Below are 16,407 nucleotides of genomic sequence, written 5' to 3' on the forward strand. Positions count from 1 at the left end.
CTTATGTTGGTGTTGTATTACATTGAATTCTTATCTCTCGTTATTTATCATCACCTTGTTTAAACTGTTAAAATTTGGCTATTTAATTATCTCATGTCGGCTTGCCTAGCAAGTGGATGTTAGGCGCCATCATGATCCCGAAGTTGGGATTCCGGGTCATGACAGCATAACAATATTTATAACTTTTCATTTGCTTAATGTATTCAGAACTCACTAGTCCGACTAACTTAAATTCGTACCAAATAAGCTCACTAAAGGATAAAGTGTTTTCTATGAAGAATTTCTCCATTTTCAAAACATAAACGTGAGATTTTTGGTTAGGGATGAAGGAATTCCAACCATTCTACCGCACCCCTTAGTGGTCAAATGTTGACATCTCTCCATATCAAACACATACATTAAAAATTGTCTTAGTGAACCTCTTTTAACCTTCAAAATTTAAAGATCTTGTTGGTGTTGTTCTGATGGTAAGCAACCTCCACTTCCAACCAAGAGGTTGTGAGTTCGAGTCTACCCAAGAGCAAGGCGGGAAGTTCTTGGAGGGAAGGATGTCGAGGGTCTATTTGGAAACAGTCTCTCTACCCCAGGGTAGGGGTAAGGTCTGCGTACACACTACCCTCCCCAGACCCCACTAAGTGGGATTATACTGGGTTGTTGTTGTTGTTGTGAAAACTTATAATAAGAGTAAATTCTACTTGATCACTCCAACTTTTAATGATCGAAAACATTTTCTCCATCTTTTGAGTGGAACAGATAATTTTTTGAACAATATTTCCTAATGATATTTAGAATCTTAATACATGGAAAAAAGTACTATTATTGCCTCTTTTTTTCTATACGTGCGCGGGCGGGCTATTTTCATCAACAAGGATAATGTTGGTTCAGCTTGGAATTCGTTGACCTTGAACTCGGTGACGGTGTTAATGTGAACATGATCACTATCGACCAACTTTCTATCATGTTAAGGAAACTGGACGTAGCTTCGTTGGAAAAATATGAAGTACTTTTTTTTTTGTTGGTAATTAAACATTTTATTAATCACCAAGGAAAATCTGTACAAAGCCATAGTTAGTTAACTCAACTAACTATCTAAAAACAAGAAAATTATCTATTCCTCTATCTGTTATCCTAGGGAATTTAAAACAAACAAGACTGGAAATAACTCCTAGTTCTAACAAATGCTCTAGAACAACATAAATATGCTCTAGAACAACATAAATATGCTATCTCTTTTGCAATGGTGATCCAGTCTTTACTCAAAGATCCTTTGGTTCCTTTCTATCCAAATAGCTTGAACTGTTTCAGTATATAGCAACTTGAAAACCTGGGCAGCTGTTGATTTCCCCTTGGCATTCTCAATAGTCCACTGTTGATATTGGATTCATTCAGTTGGAAAGGTTGTATTCTTCTTTCCCCATAACAGAACCCTATCCCATATCTTTCTTGAGTCTTCATTGGACAAAGAGGTGTTTATTTGTCTCATTGTGTTCTTGGCATAGACTACACTTTAGTTTCTTATTGAGTCACCATTTTACTAGTCTATTTGCAGTGAGTAGTTTTTCATGCAAGTGAAGCCACATAGTAAATGGTGTTATAGGTCTAGGCATCATTGGAGAACATTAGGCATTTCCATGGTATTCTTGATAGGTCTCCTAGGAGCTGCAAATAGGTCTGCTTAATCAAGTTTTTCCTTGATGTAGATTGATCGAGTAGTTGCATCATGGTAGTTCTAGCATAAAAAATCTTCCTAACCATCCAACATGCACATTGTGGCACCTTCATACTAGCAAACTGCCACCCCTTAACGTAATAGCTATTAATCCATCGGATTCATAACCTGTCAGTTTTATGTGCTAAGTCCCAACAAGTTTTCACCACTGCTTCTCTATTCCATAGCCGTATGTTCATAAGGTTGAGTCCACCTGCAGACATAGGGGGGCAAACCTTTTCCCAGGCAACTAGAGCCTTCTTATTTATAGTGTTGACACCTGACCAAATATAACTGTGACAGTATGTATCAATGATATCCAATACCTTGGCAGGGATCACGAAGAGTTGAGACCAGTAGGCTTGAATGCCAAATATGACTGATTGACCAGTTGAATCCTCCCAGTATATGATAATTTTATAGCAGTCCTTGAGGAGATTCTTTTGACTATCTTCTGAATAAGAGGCTGCCATTTTGCTGTGGTCAGCTTCTTAGTTGACAAAGGTATACCCAAATATTTGAATGGTAGTTCCCATAGTGTATCCCAGTAGCTGTAAAATTTTATCCCTTTCTTCCTGTATCATCCTCCACATTATAATGAACTTTTGCCTAGATTAGCTTGTAAACTTGAGGCAGCAAAAAATTGATGAAAAAACTTATGAAGGTGATGTACAGACCCCACATCTCCATGAGCAAGAGGTCATCTGCAAAGGACAGATGTGTAATCCAAAGCTTAGCACATTTGGGGTGATATCTGAAGGTTTTCTCATCTTTCAAATTGTTCAATTGCCTGCTAAGATACTCCATTGCTATGACAAAAATGAAAGAGGACGTGGAGTCCCCTTGTTTCAGGCTCCTTACATCAGCAAATGGTTCAGTTGGCTCACCATTGATTAAGATAGAGTAGTTCACTGTTTTAAGGCATTCCATAATCATATCAATGAATTTCCTAGGAATAAACAATTCCTCCAGAACCTGTTCCAGATAGCACCATTCAACTGTGTCATAAGCTTTCTCAAGATCAATCTTGATCATACACCTCGGAGACACATGCTTCCTAGTGTAAGCCTAGACTAGCTCATGAGCCAAGATGATGTTATCTGCTATTTTCCTCCCTAGTATGAAGCCTGCTTGTGCTTTACAGATAATGCCAGGCATCTCCTTTTGTAATCTTGATGCTAAGACTTTTGAGATAATTTTATATAGAACAGTGCAGCAGGCAATTGGTCTATATTCTTTCACTATGAGAGGATTCTCAGACTTAGGGATCAATGTGAGTGAAGTGCAATTAAGAGCTCTTTGTAGCTTCCCTGTTGTGAAGAATGATAAACAGCCTGGTTTACCCCTTCCTTGATTATGTGCCAGGTCTTTATAAAAAAGACAGTATTGTACCCATCAACTTCAGGTGCCTTGTCATCACCAATCGAGTATAGGCTGTCATAAATCTCAATAGTGGTAACAACTTCACACAATGCCAATTGTTGTTGATGAGTTAACTTTGGTCCTTTCTGCATGATCAACCTGTTTATAGCAGGTAGCTCCTTGGCTGAGGTCCCAATTAGGCTTCTGTAAAAGGTGATGATTTCATCTCTTATAGCCTTTGGATCAGTGATCTTATTTTCTGCTAGTGTATTGAGTTCCATTATTTGTTTCCTGACTGTTCTCTCCTTGATTACTGCTGTGAAGTACTTGGTGTTGGAATCACCCAATTTGATGCAAAAAATTCTAGATTTTTGTCTCATCACACTCTCCTCTATTAAAAACCATTTTTCCATGACTTGAGCTGCCTCTTTCTCTTCTATCACCTGTTCATCTATATAGTGTTGAGCTATTTGTTCTCGTACAAGTTTCAACTGTTGTCTAGTGATGTCAATCTTTTGTGAGATGCAACTAAATTCTTCTTTATTGAGCTTCTTGCACAAAGGTTTCAAAGCCTTCAACTTCATCCATATATTCTTCATGGGGTTGTTATCTAACTGTTTTTTGCCACACCTCCTTGACAAGTGATTCAAACTAACTATGTTCAGCCCAAATGTTAAAGAACCTGAAAGGAGTCTTGGGTTATATGGTTGCAGATTTCAGGTATAGCAATATTGGAGAATGATCAGAAATGAATGGGATGTCATAGTCCACTTTAATATGGCCACAACATATCATCCAATCTCCATTATCCAAGGCTCTATCAATTCTACTGCACACTCTATCATTCTCCTGTTGCTTGTTTGACCAAGTATAGTGATGTTCTCTCCATTGCAGCTCATTAAGGCCTAAGTTGAGTATACAATCTTTGAAGTCTTTGATCTTAGAGGAACTGATTGGGTTGCCTCCTACTCTGTTTGTGGGATACAATACAACATTAAAGTCCCCACTCACCAACCGAGGGAGGTTGATTGAAGGGTCCAATGTATTCAGTGCAGCCATAAGGATAGCCTCTGCTCCACAATATTGAAACAATAGATGATTGTCATCAGTTGTTCAGTTACAGTAGTTTTATCTGTAACTTTACGATGGACCATTTGGGATGCAACAACTAACAGGTTCACAGAAAACTTGTAACCATCCCAGATTAGCCATATTCTTCCATTATCTGCTTCCTGATAATTATTATGAAATCCCCAACCAGGGGCAATGTTGTTAAGTATCTTCATAGCATTATGTTGCTTGACTCTTATCTCCACTAATCCTACTAAATATATTTTGACAGTTTTGAGGTAATTCTTTAGCTCCTTTTGTTTATAGCTCTTATTAATGTCTCTCATATTCCATGTATACCAGGTCATTGAGAGGTACTTGGATCCTCCCCTTTATCAGGAGGCATTATGTTTTCACTTCTTTGTTCCTCACGTAGGAAACACTTTTTTTAAAAGCGTTGTTTGATCATCACTCTTCTCAACGAGATTGTTATAGATTGTAAGCAAACAACTTTACTAAATATGACAGCCTTTGAATTTCTGCACAAAGCAAATTATGACGAAATTCATCTAGAAAAGCAAGAATTTGCAACTTGATCTTTTGGACAAGAAAATTAGAGAAGAAACGTAATTTTGAAGAATAAATGGAGGAAACTATTCAGGATTAACAAGTTATAATGTTAGATTTTTTTATACATTGGAAGAGCATGAGTTTCAACATGCTTGCTTATGTGTATTTTAAGTTTTGTTTGAGGGCATATTAGACTTTTGAGCTTATCTGTATACCTGGCTTTTCTATATTTACCCAATTTCTGTACGTCACAATTTACGGAGCTTCTCAGATATCTTCGGTCTTCTTTGGTTTCGACCAGGCTGTTATTTGTCATTTCAGACAAAGCTGAGGATATTTTAAACAATCGGCATCTCTTATTGATGTCATTTACGTGTCTTTTAATTGTTTAATTGTATATCTACGTGGACACTGCGGATCACTCCACCCAGCATATTAGTTATTTTCCTTTCTTTCAAGAGTTCCAGTTTCTACGGGCTCTCTGCCAACTCAAGTCCCTGTGTTCTTGCTGGTATTAATGTCAAGGATGAAGTATGTTCCTCTTTTACTTTTTCCCTGATTGCCTTCTCTATGTACTTCATCCTTTTTTCTTTTCTGTCTTTTTTTGAGTTCTCATCATGCTACTTAATTTTTGTAATCCAATGACACACATGAGTTAAATTTGCAAGTGTGATTAAATGCAGATAGAGAGTAATTACATTTGCTTTAGACTCATTTTTTAAAAAGTATTCTCTCTCGATCTGGTTAGACTCCTAATTTTGCAACTTCGTAGTTGTTGTGTGCAAAATCTAAGGGTGTGATTGGGAGTACATGGAAATTAGCTCTATAATTTTTCTAAATACGTAATGAGTTCCCTACTTAATTTGGTTGCAGATCCCTAAAAATAGATAGATGAGTTAATATTTAAATTGGGCTGTGATGGCTTGTGCTTATGTTGGTTTCAGGTCCTCTTAATTAGGGACTGTCAAAAGTGTTATGTTTTGCACAAACAATTTCTACGGTTACGTTTTTGTACTCAGAAGGCTAATTATTTAGCTACTTTAAAAGTTGTTTTGATCTTTATATTGGACTTTGAGAAGAGTACTTTTAGAAGCTTTGACGTTATATTTGTCATCTTGATGTTCATGTTGTGCTCCATTTATTTGAAGTAAGACAGATGCGGTTATAATTCGTATTTTTGATTACCTAACTATAAGTATATTTGACAATTATTCAAAGGCGAGATTAAATTAGCTAACAGTGATCCTTGTTTGTTGTTTTGTGCTAAGAGTATTGGCCGCTAGAAGCTGCAAAGTTTTGAAATGTTTCTGAAATGCCCTATCCTAAGTAGCAGCTGAACTTTTTGATGCATAACTTAGGCTTTTGTTTGAATAATTGTATTTGCTTTAGATTTGTTTCTGAAGATCTTAATCTAGGAAAAAGGGGTTTTGTCTTCCAATGTTGTTTGATTATTTGATCTTAGTCTAAATACTACACTAATTACTGTCCGAATGATAGTTCTCTTGCATATGGTAGAAGAGAATCTCAACTCTCAATACTGTCTAGCTTGAAGCTTCTGGCGGCAGTTACTTTGCAGATATAAATCAAACATCCTTTTCCAATGTTATTGAATTATGCATGTCTAGCTTTCAGCTTTTTCCTTTTTGAGCGTTTGATTGAAAGTAAACTAGCGAAGAATTGACATAATTGTTTTGACATATTTAGTTGATATCTTATAGTTGACTCTCAACTAGCAGGCATGTCAAGTCGTGGAAGCCGGTACGGGGTTGGTTTTTATTTTTGATGTTATATAGGTTGTTATTGTATTAATTTTTAAAATGGTAAATAATTGATTCTGTCATACATATTTGGGGGCGCATATGACTTAGGGGGGTAAAATTGCACACAACCTTTATAAAGCTTGAGGTTATCTCTATAGCAAATCATGTACACAATGTGTATTTGACAATGACATGCACTCCACTATAGTCTACTTATAGTGCTCAAATGATTATTGATGTTCATCAGAATTACTGACGAACAACTGATGAACTAACGTGTCTGTGTCTTGCTGCTTTTGATGGAGTAACAGCATTTTTAAATGTAATTACAGTTTCAAATTCGATCCTATCTAAAAAGATAGGGGGGCAAGATCAGGAAAAGAAAGCTGTGACTGAAGCAATTCGAATAGAAGAAATTCTTAATGCAGAGATGGCTGCTGAGTATGATAATACGGGGCAAACCCCTAAGAAGTTGCTATGATGCACTGGATGTCAAGGTTGTGAAATGTTTCATTTTCTGGTGTAAATATTCATGTTTGTTGTTGCTTCCTATGTTTTATTCCTATATATATGTAGATAAATTTTATAATAATATACACGTATCAATTTTTTACTTTTTGTAATTTCATAAATTTGATCAAAATTAAAAAATTTAGTGTCTATATTATTGGGCATCATCACTGTCTAGTTTTAACTAAGAACCGGTGATAACCAAATTATGGAAGGATTCAGCTCTTCACTTAGTAGATACTTTTTCATTTAAAATGCTTATTATTAATTTTATTTAACCAAATGGGAAACAACATGTATCTTTTTCAACTCTTCTTGGCCAGAGTCATGCAAGGATGAGTCCTTTTCTTCAATTCCTGTTGAAGATCTCATTGAGGAATAAGCTGATGCTTTTTGGAATTTTTTCAGTTAATTATTACACCTACTTCTAGCATTTAAGTATATGATTAAGAAAGTATTAGTGACGATAGAACAAACACAAGGGCTCAAGTTTATGTAGACCACAAATACGAAATCACCCGAAAGCTTAGTGGAGTATCTTTTTTCCTTGTATTAAATCCTGAATTTCATGGAAAATTTAAGGGGGTTATCGGTCTCATTCAAAAGGTGAATTGAGTATTATTTAAGGAGGTTACCGGTCAGGGGTTGTTTGATAGGACGTATAAAAATATTACTGAATATGGTGTATTAGTAATACTGAGATTAGTTATGCTGAGATTATTTCTTATCGATTATTTGATTTGGTGTAATAAAGGTTTTAAAAGAGCAGTTCTGTCTTTATATATGCTTATCTATGTATTAATAACCATGGCACTGCTGATATTATGGTTTGCTATGTATAAGAATAATACTGAATAGAGTATATAACTAATAAGAAACTACCAAACAATGGAATAATAATATCAAAGCTAATACATATATTATTTTCCTAATACATCCTACCTAACCGTCCCTAAATGCTAAGGGGATTAAACTGAATTTTCTCCTTTGATAATGCAATTCCTACACTTGTTCGTATTAGGCTCAAGGAATCTAAATGATTGATACTCTGTAACAATGGCCTTGTCCTCACATCTTGAAAATGAAATCTCTTTGTTTAATTGATAGTACTCATTCCTTAATTAATAACAATTTATAGTACTCCTTCCTTAATTAATAACAACAAAATCATTTGAATGCTCATGTTATTTATATAGATCATCTATGTACAAATAGAATTAAACACGTAAGAAAAGTATCTTTTGAAAGAGATCAAAAACTCAAGAAAATGGAAGTCTTGATTTCAAACTGGTCGAATGTTGAATCTGTGCCTAAAACATACATTTTTCCACCAGATAGTAGACCAGGAAAGTTTGAATTTCCTGTTTGTAATGATATACCACTGATAGACCTGGACCATAATCATCCAGCTGATGAGATAATTCAACAAGTTATTAGCGCATGTCAAAAATATGGATTCTTTCAGGTATAATTTTTTATTTTATTAATTTTGTTTTTCAATCCTCGTGTCCGCTTTGAGGCCTGACTAACCAAATTTCGCGTCGAAGGGGTAAAGTGTTCCTAAAAAGCATAGGCAAAGCCAGTATTCCGTACAAGGGGTAGTAGGGTTAGTTTGGTAGTTTTTTCTTGTACTTAGATTACTAACTGTACATGTTTTCATATTATCATCCGCATTGGTTTCCTAATTTCTTGATGTGCTTGATGATTGTTGCTACTGCTTCGTTCCATCTATTTTCTAGCCTTAGTTTGCTGTTATTATCTTTATGGCCCTTGATGTTAGTGTTGCTTATTTTTACTATTTTTTTTTCTTTTTTTCTGAGCCGAGGGTCTATTGAAAATAGCTTCTCTACCATCCTAAGGTAGGGGTAAGATTTGCATACACACTATCCTTCTCACATCCCGCTTGTGGGACTTTACTGGATTTGTTGTTGTTGCTGGGTTAAAGATTCTAGTCTTTTTAAGTAATTTGTGCATTTTTAGTGTATTTCTTTAGATAAAATACAAGATTTGGACCAAAGTTACTGAACTCGGCCGAACTTGTATTTAACATGCTAGCACCGCCCTACCTAAAAGCGACTCCTTACTCTGGACTCAAACCTGAGACCTCTAGTGATGGAGGGTTCCGCTACAACTTTGGTAGGTTGTTGTGTGCTTAATAATGTTTTATTTTGCATATAATCAGGTGATAAACCATGGAGTATCTGAAAATCTAATGGATGAAACCATGAATATGTACAAGGAATTCTTCAAATTGCCAAGTGAATACAAGGCACAGTTTTACTCAAATGACATCAACAAAAGCTGCAGGATATATTCTAGCACATTATCGTATGACAATGAAGAGTTTCATTACTGGAGAGATAATTTTACTCATCGTTGCCATCCTTTAGAGGAAAACATTCAGTCTTGGCCTGATAAGCCCACCAAATATAGGTAATTTATGTCTCTGTTGTACATATTTTTCATCCTTGTGTTTCACGTTTAATGACCCTCTATAATAGTAAAATGGAAACCCGAGACTGTTCTTGCAAAAGCAGCCCCCATTTGACTCAAAAAGAGTTTAGGGCTATTTGTGCAAAACAATCCTTAGGACGGACTAAAACTGCGACTCAAGGGTATTTTTGCAAAAATAACCGCTATCTACTTTTCCAAAAAGGATTTAGGGCTAATTCGCAAAAATAACCACTAAACCGGACTAAAAAATGACTCCGAAGGCTAGTGTTGTAGAAAATGGATTTCGAGCTTGCTTTGAGTCATCAGGCTAGTAAAGCGTTACTTCTATAACGATTGTTAAGGTCATTCACTTGATTCCCTCCGTGGATTTGCTACTGATGGATCAAGATATGATGTCTGCCTATCATGCCAAAGGCGTTGCTGGTAAGCCCCAATCTACTTTCGAAAAAGAATTTAGGGCTAGTTCTGCAAAAAATGGACGTGACAGACAAAAATGGACCCAAAAGGCTATCTTTGCAGAAATAGCCCCTATGAGTTTAATGTCAAATTCAGAATCCATAAATTTCAAATCTTGGCTCTGCCTCTGACGTAATAAATATATTTTTTTGTTGTTTTCCAGAGAAGTAGTGGGTGAGTATTCCATCGAAACGAGGAAGCTACTATACAGGATTCTGGAGATAATATGCAAAGGATTAGGACTAGAGCCAGGGTATTTTGAAGGTGAAATCAGTAAAACTCACTTGATATCAGTGAATCATCATATTCCATGCCCTGATCCAAGTTTGACACTGGGAATGCCAGTACATTCTGATCCAAATCTCATAACATTACTTCACCAATGTGATGTCCCTGGACTTCAAATCCTTAAGGATGGCCAATGGATTGGCGTTCACCCTGTTCCTGATTCTCTAATTGTCATTCCTGGTCTACAATTAAAGGTATACAAGTACTTTTTGGTGCTAATTATGAAATTACGGGCATTTGGTGTGTTGTATATGGGGGGGTGTGGTTGGGATGGGAGGTTGGGGATTATCTCACTATAAAATTTGGGGCCCATCTTATTATTCCACTCCAAATGTCGGGAAAAATAAAAGTAGTCACATTTACAACTTATAATTAAAAAATAGCGACAGTTTTAAAAGTAATCAAAATTGAGCTACTTCTTTTTATGTAAAGATAAAATCTGAATAAAAACACTCTTAAAATCCGGAAATATTCCAGCATAATATGCTGGAGTTCGAATTTTTTACATATGAGATTCTAGCAAAATGTGCTGGAATTTCATAAGGTGATGGAGTTCCAACATAATATGCTGGAAGTTTATATGCAAGAGTTCCATAATCCATTATATTATTCTAGGACTTTTCGTGTGCTAAAATTTCAACATAATATACAGGAAGTTTATATGCAGAAGATCCATAATCCAACATATTATGTTGAAACTTTCCATGTGAAGATGTTCAACACAATATGCAGGAAGTTTATATGTAGGATCTTCGTAATTCAGTATACTATATATAAAACTTTTTGTGTTTCAGCAAAATAGTGGCTATTTTAATGACTTTATAAACGCTGACTATTTTTTAATTACCAATCTAAAAACTGGCTAGCTCGTGCTATTTTCACCCAAATGTCGAGTCCTTGGCGTGGAAATGTTGAGTTAATATTGTAATAATGCAGGTAATAAGCAATGACAGGTTCATAACTCCAGTTCATCGCGTCGTGACACATCCGAAAGACGCTCGAACAACGATTGGGGTTTTTCTTGGTCCGTCGCCCGAGTCTATAATAAAACCAGCCGCTGCTTTGGTTAATTGTAGCAATATTGAACCAGTGTTCAGAGCTTTTACCTATCCAGAGTTCTTTAAAGCATTTTCTGCTGGTGCAAAATGTGATGCTCAAATTGCACTCAACCATTTCAGGAACAAACCATAGGTTTTAGTTAGTTCTACATGCTGATATGTGAAAAGGAATTGTTGTAAAAAACCATGTTATGGTCTGTTTCTGTACCTTAATTTACCTTGTCACTCGTATATGATAAGTAAAATTTGTACTTATCATAGGTTTGTGTGTGCTAGAAATCGCTTCCATTTTCTTAATGTACGTTTGAGGATATTGCTTTTTATCTACTCTTGGCTCATGTAAAACCGTGTGATATATATATAAAATACTTTATGTTTCAATTATATATAAGCAATCTGAAAAAATTCCATCTTATTCCAGTGGAAATGACGGATTAGCGCACCAGCAAATGGTGACACATTTTCAATTATGTGACCTATCAATGTTGTGCATGAGATAGGACTCTTTTGCATATATAGGAAAAAATTGCTCCATTTCGAAGATAAACAACAACAAACTCAGTGCAATCTCACAAGTGATGTATGGGAAGGATAGTATGTACGCAGCCCTTACTCCCACCTTGAAGATAGAGAGACTGTTACAATTTCGAAGATCCAATAGTATATGCAGTTGTTTGGAATGAATTCAACAGGCCATTAGATATACAACAATAAGTACTTAGTTACTTTTACGATTTGACATTGATCAAACGCAACTTATCGATGATAATTGCAGCACAAGGAGCTTTCAAGGGAGCTTATGGGTGATAATCACAACTCTATGAGCTTCCAAGGGAGCAGGCCAGAATCTCCAGTTCTGGAATCAAAACACAAAACTTAAATCGTATTGCTATTTGAATTCAAGCAAAAAAGGTTGTGATGAAGGGAATATATTCAAGCACTAAAATGGAAGTTGGCGTTGGCAGAGTCCAACTTTAGACCCGAAGATCTGATCTTGAAACTTGAGACCCGCAACTTCAACTTCAGAATCACATATCTAAAGTTGATTCTGAAGCGGCTAAATTTTAAATACTTGATAAATATTGACTATTCTTTCAATAACGGTCCTTTAAAAAGTGATTATGTGTGCACTTAGCCTTTATTCCTTGAAGGCTGAAACCCAACATGGAGAAGGAGAGGAGTCAAAATGGAAATTAATTGCTCTATAATAAGGATAGCAATTCTAGCCCAAACTTATTGGACATGCCCAATCTGCCCAAGGTTGGGCCGATAATTGACCCACCAATTTATTGATTCAGTCCATTTTAATCCGCCCAAAATCAGTTTAACTGGTTTATTTGACACCCTACACTATATACTAGTACAAAATTACAAAGTCCACCAACACTAGTAGTTGTTGGTCATTTTTGGCTGAATGATGGGCTAGTACTTAAAGAGACCACGTGACAACCTGTCATATAATGCCTTACATTTTCCAGGAAAATTAAAAGAAATATCAAAAGGCTACCTAACAATGGAAAAAGAACCAGACAAGAAGAAACCAAGAATCCTTTGCCTCCATGGTTTTAGAGGCAGTGCTGAAATCCTCAAGAAATTGGTTCTCCGGTGGTCGGAGTCCGTCGTAGATAAATTAGATTTGGTGTTTTTGAATGCACCTTTTCCAGCTCAGGGAAAATCTGCACTTGAAGGTTTCTTTGATCCACCTTACTTTGAATGGTTTCAATCAAATAAGGTATTAGCACTTTGCTTCTTTCCATCCTTGATTCACTCTTAATTCTTCTATTGACGATTCAGTATATAATCAACGGGTTCAACTAAATTCAATGTGCCTGTGAAAATCACTAGAATTTTAACAAAGTGGATTGCGTTAACATAATGGTTGAACTCGTTAAGTTTAAATCTTGAATTTACCTCTAATTTTTGCCTGTATTAATTCAATCTTTTTATTTTTTTGATTTTTCGAAAGTCAAACTTACCAATGAAGAATACATAAAGATCAAAACTTTCCATGTTAGTATTTGTGTATAACATGTGGATGATTCAAAATTGCAAATAGTTTATTTTTGTAGGATTTTACAGAGTATTACAACTTTGAAGAATGCCTAGAATACATAGAAGATTTTATGTCAAAGCATGGACCTATTGATGGTGTTCTTGGTTTCTCCCAAGTAAGCCTTATTACCATTTTCTTTCTGTTTTCTGTTTTCTGTTTTTTTTTTTTTTTTCCGGAAGCAGCCTCTCTAACTCCATAAGATAGGAGTAGGAGGAGTAAGGTTTGTCGCGCACTACCCTCCTCAAACCCCCGGTTGGAATACACGGGGTATTTTGTTGTTATTATTTTTTAATTTTTTATTTTTTATTTTTTGGTTGTTGTCATAGGGAGCAGTTTTAGGTGCAGCAATTCCAGGCATGCAAAGGGAAAGAGTGGCTCTAACAAAAGTTCAAAAAATAAAGTTTGTAATCATAATATCAGGAGCTAAATTTGGAGGACCTTCATTTGGGGTACCACAATTAGCTGCCAATGCATTTTCATCTCCTATCAACTGCCCATCCCTTCACTTCTTAGGTATGTTCATATTATAATTTGTTTTTTTAGCAGTTGTTGAAGATCCATTCCTTTTCAATAGATTATTTTCTGGGCAAATACCGTTGGGTTTAAGCTTGGTTAGCTTAAAATAGAGGGTGAATGGGAAATAGAGGGAAAATGAAATATTTGGATTTCCCTCCCAGACAAAGGGATATTGTCCTATATTAGAGGAAGAAAAGGCTTTTGATTGGTATATATATATATATATATAATTGTTCTTCTTCTAGCTCTTAAAGAGTTAAGAAGAAGGCAAGTCTTGCGTCGTCGTCGTCGCTTGCGCTGCTTCGGCTTCAGTCAAAGATTGATTGATTAATCTTTTTGGACAAAATTTACCGGATCCGTGCGCGACCCGATTCACTTTCTTCCTGAATTTTTATTTAAATTTCCTTCCCGTTTTTAAGTGACTGTTCTCAAGAATTATAAACTTTCAGAAACAGTACTTCCATTAGCTATAAATTCGTTTGATTCCTCAGATTTTTCCTTACGAATTTTCTGAACTTTAAGTCTTCATCTTCTGCACAAATCTATTCCAGTGTGATTTACTATCATTGAGTGATTCGCTGACACTGTGGCTTTTGATACCAATACATCTGGGAGGATAATATTCCAGTACATCGGGTACTTGAGGGGAATAATTTCCTTAAGAATATACTGCGCATTCAGTGGGCTCGATTTATTTCGAAATTATTTTTTGCAGATATTATTTCGACATCCCGTTGTTGCTAACTTTCGATTTCTGTTTCTTGTTTCAAAAAGTTTACTGTTTAGTAATACAGATTGTCTAACAAATAGTTTGGTTAACATTAGGCTCATGTCTACATTAGTCCACATATTGAGCGTGTGCTCAAACTGATTCAACCAATAAACATGATTTGTGATTTATTTGTAAGTTGTTACAATGAAAATATAAAATAATAGATAGAAATACGGCGAAATAAGATCACTGTGACACCCATCAAAGAAGTTGTTCATCCCCTGTCAAACCTTACAGATTTCTTGAAAAAAAAAAATTCAAGCTCCAAAAATTGATGGTGAAAGTTTATCTTCCACTCATAAAATTTTAATTTTTTTTTCAAATAAAATACATGTCCAAACACAATTTCAACTTTCAAAAATTTTATCACCACAAATTTAAATTATTATTTTTTCGTCAAGTTTCAACCGAATCTATATACAAATGCCTATTAAAGTGTTATATGAGTGGGAGCTGGACTATTACTCTGTTTGACCAAACTTTTGAAAAATAAAAAAGTGTTCCCAAAAAGTACTTACTAAGGCCTAAGCTACCGCTATGCACGAGATCCGGGGAAGGGCCGAACTACAAGGGTTTATCGTACGCAGTCTTACCCTACAATTCTGCAAGATGTTGTTTCCACGGCTTGAACAAAATAGTATAAATGAGGGAATGAGCTCGTTAGCATTTCATTTATCCAAAACACTTATTTTAAATATATTTAATTTCCTTTTTAAAGGAGAGGCGGATTTCCAGAAAAAAGATGGTGAAATTCTGCTGGAGAGTTTTGTAGATCCACAAGTGATTCACCATTCTAAAGGCCATACCATACCAAGACTAGGTGAGTATTTTATACAGTTGCAGCTTTGTAATTTACAATCTACTTGGTTTAGAATATAAATATAATTATTAACTTGACTAATATTTTAAATTCAAATATTGAAACACTCCTTTGAAGTAATATCTTGGTCATCAGTTAACTTTTCGAATTGATTTTTACTGCCACTGCAAAAAACTAATTATTTAACAATCAGAGTAAAATGTAGGAAGATAGCACCCTTGAAATTATCTCCTGGAATTAAACTTGATTATATATTTATTGTTACTTTGCAGATGAAAGCAGCCTTGAAATAATGCTTGGGTTTATTGAAAAAATTCAAAAATTATGAGACTGCACGAGGAATTAATTGTAGTTATGGGTCTCACTGTTGGCCCCTCCACAAGAATTCTCGATTGTATGACAAATGAATAATCGTTAAATGCTTTTTTCAATTATATTTTCTTGATTATGGACATCTACTGATGTAATATTTCACAAGATTAACACGATAATTTACTAGTATATCTCAATATAAGATTTAGATTTTTTGATAATTGGAGAAAAACTTCATAGAAGGAAATGAATGTATGCAGTTGTATATTATTTCTTAAGGGTAATCTATATCAATACTATATTACGCAATTCACAACTTCAGTTCATCGCGTAGTGACACACCCAAAGAGGCTCGAACAACGATTGGGGTTTTTCTTGGTCTGTCGCCTGAGTCTATAATAAAACCTGCCACTGCTTTGGTTAGTTGTAAGGTCTGTGTACATATTACCCTCCCCAGACCCCACTTATGGGATTTATACTGGGTCGTTGTTGTTGCTTTGGTTAGTTGTAGCAATATTGAACCAGTATTTAGAGCTTTTACCTATCCAGAGTTCTTTAAAGCATTTTTTGCCGGTGCAAAATGTGATGCTCGAGTTGCACTCAACCATTTCAGGTCCATGTTTAACCAAAAATAGATATTTCGGTCAAAGTCAATATTTAGAAGAGAACGAGTTACTGATAACCAAAATTTACTTCACTTTCCCAACAATTTTAGGAA

The 16,407-nt window shown here is 35.4% G+C and overlaps 3 protein-coding genes across 4 annotated transcripts; 2 read left to right on the forward strand and 1 right to left on the reverse strand.

Moving 5' to 3' along the window:
• Positions 1 to 2,317: 2,317 nt before the first annotated feature.
• LOC138869670 (secreted RxLR effector protein 78-like) lies at positions 2,318 to 2,743 on the reverse strand. The gene has a single exon (XM_070147309.1). The coding sequence runs from the start codon at positions 2,741 to 2,743 to the stop codon at positions 2,318 to 2,320; it is 426 nt and encodes a 141-aa protein (XP_070003410.1).
• A 2,249-nt stretch (positions 2,744 to 4,992) lies between these two features.
• On the forward strand, positions 4,993 to 11,602 carry LOC104238663 (hyoscyamine 6-dioxygenase-like). Of its 2 annotated transcripts, XM_009793089.2 has the most exons (5): positions 4,993 to 5,221; positions 6,783 to 6,947; positions 9,143 to 9,393; positions 10,034 to 10,352; positions 11,095 to 11,602. In XM_009793089.2, exons 2-5 carry the CDS (start codon positions 6,873 to 6,875, stop codon positions 11,347 to 11,349), a joined length of 900 nt encoding a protein of 299 aa, XP_009791391.1. In that variant the 5' UTR covers positions 4,993 to 5,221; positions 6,783 to 6,872; the 3' UTR covers positions 11,350 to 11,602. The 2 variants fall into 2 exon arrangements, with proteins under 2 accessions (XP_009791391.1, XP_009791390.1); XM_009793088.2 differs by lacking the exons at positions 4,993 to 5,221; positions 6,783 to 6,947 and adding an exon at positions 8,136 to 8,425.
• A 1,029-nt stretch (positions 11,603 to 12,631) lies between these two features.
• On the forward strand, positions 12,632 to 16,010 carry LOC104238665 (uncharacterized). Its single transcript, XM_009793091.2, has 5 exons — positions 12,632 to 12,948; positions 13,286 to 13,384; positions 13,596 to 13,782; positions 15,276 to 15,377; positions 15,650 to 16,010. The coding sequence occupies exons 1-5, from the start codon at positions 12,730 to 12,732 to the stop codon at positions 15,703 to 15,705; spliced, it is 663 nt and encodes a 220-aa protein (XP_009791393.1). The 5' UTR covers positions 12,632 to 12,729; the 3' UTR covers positions 15,706 to 16,010.
• Positions 16,011 to 16,407: the final 397 nt, after the last annotated feature.

This window comes from Nicotiana sylvestris, chromosome 5, assembly GCF_000393655.2.
Source record: "Nicotiana sylvestris chromosome 5, ASM39365v2, whole genome shotgun sequence".
Lineage (NCBI taxonomy): Eukaryota > Viridiplantae > Streptophyta > Magnoliopsida > Solanales > Solanaceae > Nicotiana > Nicotiana sylvestris.